The following is a 10,331-nucleotide window of genomic DNA, read 5'->3' as shown; positions in this document are numbered from 1 at the left end:
GGACAGTCTGCAGGCGCACACGGCGGCTCCGAGTGTTATCAACAAACAAACAGAGGACCATGTGCTGCTGAGGATCTGTCTGTGAGACTTCAGAGAGTCGGAAGCCCCGCACCATATTTGTTTGTGGGAAGATAAATCTGTGCAGTTCCTCTTCCCTTGCTGCTCCCCCCTGCCGCCTGCCTGCCTTCGGTTTTCAGCAGCAAGCTCCAGGCACTCTCCACGGAACATCAGACCAAAATAGAACCTCACGCTTCACGGGTACTGCGCAGAAGCACGTCCTGTCCGCACAAGAGGCTGTCCGTGCTTGGCACGGAATTCCTCACGTTGCATCAAGGAGCCTCAGACTTTCATGGTTATCACAGGGGCCTTTCCTGTTAAACAAACGCTGCTCAATCTGCTTCCTCCAGGGGGGACCTCTGACTGACTACAGACCACAAGCTTCCACGTAGCGTCACACAGATGCTCCTGGGGCTTATCAAGGGTCTGACTCTCCAACAACATTGGCCCCGATTGTCTTTAACACGCCACCGGTCTGGAGTCGGCCACCGAAACTCAGCTTTCTCCCAGCTCAACTGCAAGAATAACCATTGCTCAAATAAAAAGTAGCTTCTGTCCTCAGAGCTCTGGCACTTTTAGTGCGAAACCAAGATACCTGCTTATAAAAACCAGTAAAACCAAGACAAACCAAGGCACGTGCTTTGCCCACTGGTCGAGTGGAATTCTAGGGACAATACAGCAGGGTTGCATTAACCACAAAAATAAAATAAACATGGGTCCTAATAACAGAACTTAAAAAGAAAGAGAGATAAACAGGCATTTGAAGCCTCAGAAAGACACTAATGATGCCGCCTGAACTACGATTCTTGTAACTTGCATAAAAGCTACAGTTTTGCATAATTACTTTTACTTTTATATAATCACATTTCTTTTTCTTAGCTCTTCCCTTGTTTCACAAAGGAAAAACAAAGCCATAAGAGGGTATTTGTGTTGGAATTCTCTCAATAAATGTTTTACAATTTAAAAAAAAAAATTGTTTTAGATTTAGATTTGCTTTGTCTTCCTATATAGATGTTCACAGAACTATTTCCCTAACTGGGTGAACCAGTTGTACCTTCTAATAAAGTAGGCCAGTGGTTCTCCACTGGGGGAGGTTTTGCCGCCCAGCGGACGTTTGGCAATGTCTGAAGGTGGGTGTGTTGGCAGTCCTTGGGGAAGGGTGCGTGCTAACACCTTGCACCGGCTTGCAGGGAGACCGCTGAACACCAATACACAGGACAGCCTCCCACAACAAAGAATCGTCTGGCCCTAAGTGTTGATAGTGCTAGATGAGATCAGTATTCAAAAGAAATCCCACAAGAACATGAGAGAGACTTTTTGGAAACCTCACGAAAACACAGTTTTGCAACTTCCTACGCCAGCTTCCCCTTCACTCCAAGGATCTTTCTATGAGAGTCACCGAAGGAACTATCTTTTTGTCCTAGACATCCTTCCCCCATTTTCCTACCAGTGTGCACAAAAACAAACGCTTTAAAAAAAAAGAAAAAAGAAAAAGATGAAAGTAGCTCCAGTAAGATTTCAACAGGAGCCTTACGGATGGCAAATGGCCAAGGACAGGACACTGAGTCTGAGAGAAAACGCGTAGGAGAGGCCCTCCTCGTGCAGCCCCTGGCTCTGTGAGCCAACAGAGCAGCCCGTCCACCATGCACTCTCTACACATCGAGGAAAAAGAGAACGGAGAAGGTACTCCAGGACCACCCAACAGATTTTCATCACAAAAATCTCAGTGAAGCAGATCACAAAATGTCATCCACAAACTACAGAAGGTTTGCACGTCACCATAACATTCCAATCATCTTATCATTCCACTGAGACAGGAGTCAGATACCCTGCAGGCAGTTAGGGCAGGGTCAGAAGGAGAAGGCAACGGGATAAGAAAGCTACAGGAATGTGAATATGCTTAGCTAAGATAAATGTAACCAACAGGGACCCTTCAGCTATTTTACTTTAGCCACAACACCTTTCCCTAAGGTAAAAGAGGGAATTCCTTTAATTGGGGCATGTGCACTGTGGAGGTGACAGTGTCCCTAAGCGAACTACCGTCATTAACATAGTAGAAATCACACCTACCAGTGCCATGACACTTTACAAATGCCAGGGCAATTCCCAGGAAGTTACCCTATAAGGTTAAGAAAAGGAAGAGTTCCCAGCTCTAGGAACTTTCTACCCCTTTCCCAGAAAACCCATGAATACTCCACCCCAGCTTAGCATATTATTAGGGATTAGCATAAAAAGATAGATCCTAATCCTAAAGGTGGCACTGTTCCTTCTTGGAGCAGTCTGTTCTCTACCACTTTTGAGAGTGTAGCATACTTTCTGTGCTCTGTGTTTAATACATTTCTTTGCTTCATGCGTTTGAATTCTTTCTTGCTTGGAGATCAAGAACCTTCTCTGCTGGCACGGGCGGTGGTCTGTACCAGGATCACCACCAAGGCAGAAGAAAAAGAGCATCGATAACCAGGAAGAGTTGGTGACCTAAGGTCGTGGGTCCCAACCCTACCTGCACATCAGAATCCCCCAAGGAGTTTCAAGCAATCGCAACAAACGCACACCCAGACCCCATCCCAGACTAAGTGAATCATGAACCTCAGCAGTCTACACTAAAGAATTCATTTCTTTCCACTTGGGAAAGTAAGATATAAACAATGTGTAATTCATGCAAGTGATTTTATTTTTCTTTTTTTAGAGAGACAGGGTCTCGTCCTGTCACCCAGGCTGGCGTGCAGAGGTGTGATCATTACTCACCATGGCCTCAAACTCCTGGGCTCAAGTGATGCTCCTGCTTTAGTCTCCCGAGTAGCTGGGACTATAGGCGTGCAGCACCACACCCAGCTAACAAGTTAGTTATCAGATAATTCACCTGTCGCAGAATGAGGTAGAGTAGAGGGCATTGAATGGATTGAAGAGGAGCAACATTTGGTCACAGGCAGAGAATTCTCATGTCCCCCGTAAGAGACTGGCTTCAGGTACAAAGCATTTAGTGAGCACTTAGCAGCTACTATTCTAAACAGTTTCATAACTCATTGAATCCTCACAACAGCTTAGGGAGATGGGAGTGTGGTATTATCCCCATTTTACAGGTGAGGACACTGGGGCACAGAGAGATTAAGCATGACCTGTTGTTCATGGTCATGAAGCTAATGAACATCAAAACGAACTTAGTCTCAAGGAACCTGGTTCCAGAGCCTACTCTTAGCCACTAGGCTGCAACACTTTTACCCAGAAGAACCAAACCTCTCTATGAGAAAGAGGTTCAGAAATCATCCTACCTTGAAAGCTAATCACATACTTCAATCATTCTCCAGGGAGGCCGTGGCCAGCGAGACAGCAGGGGCTCGGGTGCACCAGCCTGCAGCAGACGGGCACCAGCCAGAGCTCACGTGCACCCCAGAGTCCCCAAGACGGGACAGGGACCTCTGTCAAGGTTGCCAAACACCCACCTTAACACGGTCACTGCATCAAACCTCAAACCACCACTCAGGATGTTTCTTATTTTTAGTTACTTCTAAATTTAGACTAAGGTTACAGTCCAGCCTGCCGTTGTACAAATTTTCTCAGCTGTTTTCTGTTCTGTTATAACTGCAGCTGTCTGTGCATACTGCTTTCTGTCTGCCTCATCGTGGAGCAATCCTCCAGGTGACTGTATCCTGTTTACTTGCCTTCCCTTTTACCTTCCACTGCTTACTTAAGGGGGGCCAGGAAGTGGAAGCAACCAGAAGGCAGGCAGAGACCCTGGCGGGGAGGCTGAGGGTCTTCTCCCCTGGGCTGCTACTTGCCCAGAGTATTGGAGAATGCTTCTGGAATTTAAGAATTTTGAAGCTAACTTAGAAACCTTACAAGAAAACCAATAATAATGCAACTTTACGCTCATGCTTTATTCTTGAATCAGTTTGATTTTCTAATTTGACCAAGCAGACTTTGTTTCGAAGGATTTTTAACCATTGCAAAATATGAACGCATGAGGCAATTAAAACACAAAGAATGACACTAAAATGTACATTCAAGGACAGAATCGTGTCATAGTCATCGTTACACTTTAAACATCTAGCTCGATGCCTGGCGCACAGTAAATACTTAACAAATGTCACTTCCAAGTTATGACGACCATTTAATTGGGAAAAAACAAAGGGATGAATAAATATTCTAGAGATGATTCCATTAAAGCAGCAGTTTTAATGTGCTGTAAACAAGAGCAGTTTCAGTGGACTCAGCACACAGCTTCCACAGGTGACAGGTCTGAAGGAGATGACATGTAATTGGGTGGAAAGGCCAGTGGTTTAGTTTAAAATCCACCACGGAAAAGACGGGACGGTAATTGTATTTACAGAAACACTTAGATTTTTCTAAAACAGACACACATATACAAGTGCATTTTAATTTAAAAATTTAATAAATTTCTAAATAAATCCATATATGTATAGACACGCACATACACATATACAGAATTTTTTTTAAAAGAAGAGAGAAATAAATCAAAACATTAACAGTGACTGTCTTTTAAAGGAACAAATTGTGAGCAGTTTTAATCACACTGTACATCAGGGGACTGCAAACTTTATCCACAAAGGGTCAGAGAGAGTAAATATTTTTGGCTTTGCACACCTTTAAGTCCTTGTTACAGCTACTCAACTCTGCCAGTGCAGGAGGAAAGCAGACAGAGAAAAGACATAAACGAATGAGCATGACCGTGACCCAATAAAACTTTATTTGCAAAAACAGGCAATGGGCTGGTTTTGGTCTGCAGGTTGTAGTTTGCCAACCCCTGCTTGATGTATAACCCAGAGGAAGAGTTCAGACAGAAAAAAGGAAACAAATACAATTGAAAACACACTGTCGCTTATAGCATGTACGTCCAAGCTTATCAAATCTTTAAATAATCTAACCTAATACAATGTCTCATTCGAAGCCATATTACAGAAACTGCCAAGTGTGAACCGAGTTTTAGGGGATCTAGCCTGCCATCTTGTGGTCACATAAAAGAACAGCCCTTGTGGTCTGAATTCCCCATTACTAAGGGTACACAACTCACTAGAGACACTTTTGAAAAATCTGATTGGTGTGTGGGTACCCACAATGATAGAATGAGCCAAGGAAGTCAACAATAACCAAGAACAATCAATTCTCTGAAGTTTCAATTTGTCAAATTCTTCCAGGGAGCCACGGAACAAAAGAATGAATCACAGGGCTTCTGCTTCCTCAACCATCCAAGCTTCAGAAAATGATTTGAGAGACAACAATGGCAGGGCAAGAATACCCAACTACCTACAACTCAGATAACTCAGGTTTTGAACCAGAAGGCTCTTTTTTTTTTTTTTAACCCAAGCTTTGAAAGGAGAAAATAATTACAAAACCGTTACTAAATCAACCCGAATCGCAGAACCCGGTTATGGAGAAATAGGTGATAGCAATCTATGCTGCTCGTTTGTTGGCTCATTCACTCTCTCCCACTGAACAAGATGGGTCACTTGTGGAGGGAACCACGTGCAAAGAGCCAAGGAGACAAAGATGAGGCACATGAACACAGTCCCAGGAAACAAACGCAGGAGAAAGAAAGACACATGCAAGTAAGAATTGCTTACTATGATTCGGCCCACATGGAAGTCACATTTGCAGGGGCAGGGGGCCCAGAGCAGGGAGCTAACTCTGTGGGGTCCCCGGGAGACTTCAAAGGGCAGGTGGCATCCCAGAGGCTTCTATTAGAATGAGCCCAGGTTGCCAGAGGGAGGGGGCAGGAGGAAGAGCGCAGTGGAGTAGGGCAGGGGGCTCCACTGAGGGGCTCAGGTTCAGACTTTGGGTTGGAAGAGCCCAAGGGACAAACAGAGCAAACAAGAGCTGTGCCTGCATTTCCGCTCCGGGCACACCACCTCACGTCCTTCCCCCGCGCAGCAGGGAGAGCTGGGCTGGTGGTTTGGGGGATGGTGACAGGGAAGGCAGGGAGGACTCAGAGTCTCATTATCTTATGCAATTCCCACATTTCTATGTCTCCAAATCTATCCACAGCCAACAGACCACTTGCCTTTCCCCAAAATGACCAATAGCAGAAGCATTATCAGGCTTTCCGTGGGTGACAGGTAGATTTGTTATTCCATGAGAAAAAACATTTCCTGCCCCTTTCAATTTCAACAGGAAGCACAAGGTAGTAATCAGCCCATCTCAATCACACATTTTAACACCACCTGCCAGACCAAAGAAGTCCACCGAAACATGCAAGCCTCGTGACAAACTTCCCGGCTCGTGGCTGAACCGAGCTCAGACTCGTCCCCAGCACCCTGCACAGACATACCTGGGTTGCTGGTGAGGAAGGCGAGGGGGCTCTCGCCGAGGTCTGCAGGGCCGTCCACTCGGTGGGGCGGGCTCCCCAGCAGCTGTGCTCCTCCCTCTGGCTCAGGGTAGGTCCTCACCAGGAGGCCCAGGGCGGGCTGCGAGAGGAAATCTTTGAGCATAGATGAGTTGAGGGTGCCTGCAACGTGATTATTGATCTCAAGAATCTCATCTCCTGCTTTCAGACCTGCCAACGCAAGATGGAAAATTTTTAATTTTACACGCACAATCAGAACACAACCGCTTAGAAGCTCTGCTGTAAAAGGCACAGCAAGCTCTCCTGCTGTGGGACTCACAGCTCCAGGTGCTGCTGCAAACAGGCTGCAGTGCTCAAATGTGATCGTCAAAGGGTCACATGAGCCTCAGGTTCAGAAGGTTCAGAAGGTTCTAGACTTGGGGGTTACAGCATGCTTAGCCTGTCCCCAACACATCAATCAAACAAATTTATTCCTTCTTTAAGCTATGTGTTCCAAGCATCTGTCATCTTCTCTTCACACATGCTAATTCTGGCTACCTTCCTATAATTTTGATGGGAAAAAATGTGTCTCTGATTATTGTGATCAGCATGTTTTGTGGGTGTTCGTGCTACAGCGAACACTTTGGCACAGCCAGTTAATGTCTGTTGATCATTTCTATGGAATCAAAACGCAATGCATTTCGTCTGGCTACGACTACAGATGTGAGGTTGTCTTACTCCAGATACATTTAGAGATGATAGTTTACAGAGCCCAATGTGATCATTTTTGCCCTTTTTTCCCCTTTTAACTACATCAGGATCTTGGGGTGAATATCTTTTGGTCCCCAAAGGGTCTGCTACTTTTGCAAAGCATGCTGGGAAGTTGCCAAAGTTTGAGACGCAAAGGAACAGTCAGGAACAAGCCCAGCCTAGAAGAACAGGAAGCTGAGATGCTGGCGCAGTTCAAACCGGTATTCAAAGGACATTGCCCAGCTCCGGGAAAGGGAGAGGTTGGGGAAGAACACGAAAGGCAATAAAGTATTCTTTCAGCTAGCAAGGGAACGGGAGTCCAACTTCTTATTCTGTACACTAATGTAGAAAAACAGATTGGAAAGAGGAAGTGAGTGAATGGCAAAGACAAACGAGGAATCGCAGAAATGAGAAGTGCCCCAGCCCCTCAGGCATCCACACATTCCACCCGAATTCTGCAGAAAAAATGATTCTACACGGAAGTTCTCACTTCCCGGCTCCACTGAGTCACACACCCTGGCTGTCCTGACTCGGGTTTCCAAAATATTTGAAATAAATTTTCTATCATGAAATACTCCGAGAAACATTATGGGTGGGAAGGGAATGAAATGGAAACGAGAATGTTTTCCTCCATATCAGAGGCACAATTCTGGGAGGTAAAAGATTTTGGCATCACAATATTTGAATTGAAAATACAAAATTTCTACATGTGAAAAACAGGATTTTTTTGTTGTTGTTCTTTGTTTTCCGTTAAGTGTTGTCTTGGAGACCGTCCTTTTTGGTAAGATACTAGGGAAGTAATATAAGGAGAAACGGACTTAAAAACCAAAACATCTATGAGGTTTTTTTTTTTTTAAAAAGAAGTTACAGGTTTATATGACTGGCAGAGTAGGAGTATCTAGTAGGTTGACCAGTGGTCCCCCAAAACATATGTCTACATCCCAGAAGCTGTGAACACAGATGTATTTGGATCTTTCTAGTTATGATGAAGTTAAGGATCTTGAGATAAGATCACGATCGATTATCTGTGGGTCCATGGACAAATGTCTTTGCAAGAGATGCACAGAATAGAGACAAAGAAAGGAGAAGGCCGTGTGGAGATGGAGGCAGAGACTAGAGTGACGCAGCCACAAGCCAAGGAATCTGGAACCACCAGAAACTGGAAAAGGCAAGAAAGGATTCTTCTGGGCCTTGGAAGGGAGCACGGCCTGCGGATACCTTGATTTGAGACTTCTGGCTTCTCCCAGAACTGTGTTACTTTGTCACGGCAGCCCTAGCAAACTACTACAGGGGGCTGCCTGGCTGAGTTTTCTCAGGACGAATAAGGACGCCCAACAGTCGTGAGGCAACAACATGCCTCGTCAGGGTCTTTCTGTCACAGCTTCCTCTGCGACTGCGGGCATGGTATTGAAGCTCCCCCAGCCTGAGTTTCCTCATATGTAAAAGGGATAAATGAGTTAAATGAGATTAAATAAGATAATCCATGTAAAACTCTTAGCACAGCACTTGGAACATCGAAGATATTCAATAGACGTCAACTCTTGGTATTAACATTTGGTAGAAGAAAGAGGAAAACTTTTCTTTCAAACAGAAAATCATAGCCTGCTCAGAAACAATCCCCAGCTGACCACAGACAAGTTGTGTGACGTATCCAAGTAATCCAGAGTACTGTGGCACACGCCTTTCTTGACTGGGCTCTGTCCCGTGTAACCATCAGGAAAAAACTAAAATGACAACAAATGACTCTGAGATGACTCCAAGAGTAGAACGATGGGCCAAAACAAACATGCCCAAGTGGAACAGCAGTAAGTGTAAAATAACACATTTAGGTTCAAAAAGTCAATTCTACAACTATAACCAATGTGAGGTCCAACCGCGGGCAATTTATGTGTGGAGGGAGTGGGTAGGACGGTGACTCTGGGGCTTAACCATCAGCTTGTTACAAGCCAAAAGCCCAATGCGGCTAACAAAAATAGAAAACCAAACTTAGGCTGAATTAATGCAAACAGGATATTCAGATTCAATGAAGCCGCATTCCACTAAACTCTCCCTGGTTGCACCACATTCTGGTCACTTTAACATTGACAGTGGCACCTTGTGTCCAACGGGCAATGACCAGAGTTGTACTCTATGTTCTAATGAATGGTTGAAAAACTTGGAAGTAGTGAATCTAGAAAAGAAAAAGACTTAGCTGTTATAATACGATGGATATCAAAAGCCAGCTAGAAAGAAGAATCAGGCAAAATCTAGAATAGTCGACAGAAGCTGGAGGAGGAGGAGATTTCATAATCAGATACCCACAAAGAGGCTGTGTGATCCATAGCAAGCTCTCCGTTGTAGGGTGGGGAGAGGTCTTTATTTAAAGGCTAAATTAAACATAAAATATCCCAAATATCTTTGTTGACACTGCCCTCTACGTGCCAAGAGTTAGGATAGTGTTTGTGGTCCAGGAGGACAAAATGGGCATCGCTCTCGCCTCTGTTGAGAACAGTGCTCTGTGGGGCAATGGGGCTGGTGCAGACAACCGTTCGTTTTCATCTAACACCAGGTTCTCAGATGCAAAGGACTAAAACAGGATGTGACTGAAACCAGAGCGGCAGATTCCCCACCCCCGTGCCACGCCAACTGGCACACTCATCATGGGGCAAGAGATAAAAATCAGTCTTTGGGTTTGAAGGGGAATAAACCCTGTCATCTCTGCTCTTAGCTGAGATGTAGCTCAGTGAATGTGTCAGACTCTGGCCCCAGGCTGCCTATGGCCTAGAAAATGTGGAAGGAAAATCTTTCTCCATGACACTTAGCAGCAGATAAATTATTTTGACTTTATTTCCCATTTGTCACACCTTTGCCACTTCTGTACACAGCCAAGTCTGTGGGTTGTGCTCCTCCAATGTTTACAGCACAGGGCAAAATAACCCACATGGGTAGCTTGCAAGCCATGAACCACCCAGAACTGAGCTGCACCAGAACACGAAAGGAAGTGTTGAAGATCAGCAGTCAGTCGTTCCCCCGCTGATCTATTCAGCAGTCCTTAGCAAGACTGACTGACGCAAGGTAACTACGTCTAGGCACAACTGGCCCAGATGTGCTGGTCTTTGACATTCCACAGGTATTATTTTGCCACTGCCTGGACGAAACTACACATTCCACAGCAAGAAGAAACAAACAAAGGTGGATTTCAAGCCCTACCTGCCTGTCCCATTTGTTCATGGTGAGTACAGTGGGATGAATAGCGTCCCCCCAAATT

At 45.1% G+C, this 10,331-nt stretch overlaps 1 protein-coding gene across 3 annotated transcripts in view; it reads right to left on the bottom strand.

Moving 5' to 3' along the window:
• The window catches only part of TIAM1 (T-cell lymphoma invasion and metastasis 1), a 192,041-nt gene that overhangs the window by 57,884 nt on the left and 123,826 nt on the right, over nt 1-10,331 (bottom strand). For all 3 annotated transcript variants that reach the window (XM_012657344.1, XM_012657345.1, XM_012657346.1), the window contains one exon: nt 6,341-6,565. In XM_012657344.1, coding sequence (XP_012512798.1) covers nt 6,341-6,565 — 225 coding nt within the window. The remainder of the gene's footprint in view (nt 1-6,340; nt 6,566-10,331) is intronic.

The sequence above is a fragment of the Propithecus coquereli genome, unplaced genomic scaffold (genome assembly GCF_000956105.1).
Source record: "Propithecus coquereli isolate 6110/MARCELLA unplaced genomic scaffold, Pcoq_1.0 Scaffold54, whole genome shotgun sequence".
In the NCBI taxonomy this organism is placed as follows: domain Eukaryota; kingdom Metazoa; phylum Chordata; class Mammalia; order Primates; family Indriidae; genus Propithecus; species Propithecus coquereli.
Note: the sequence above shows the minus strand (reverse complement) of the source record. Positions and strands in the feature narration are given on the sequence as shown.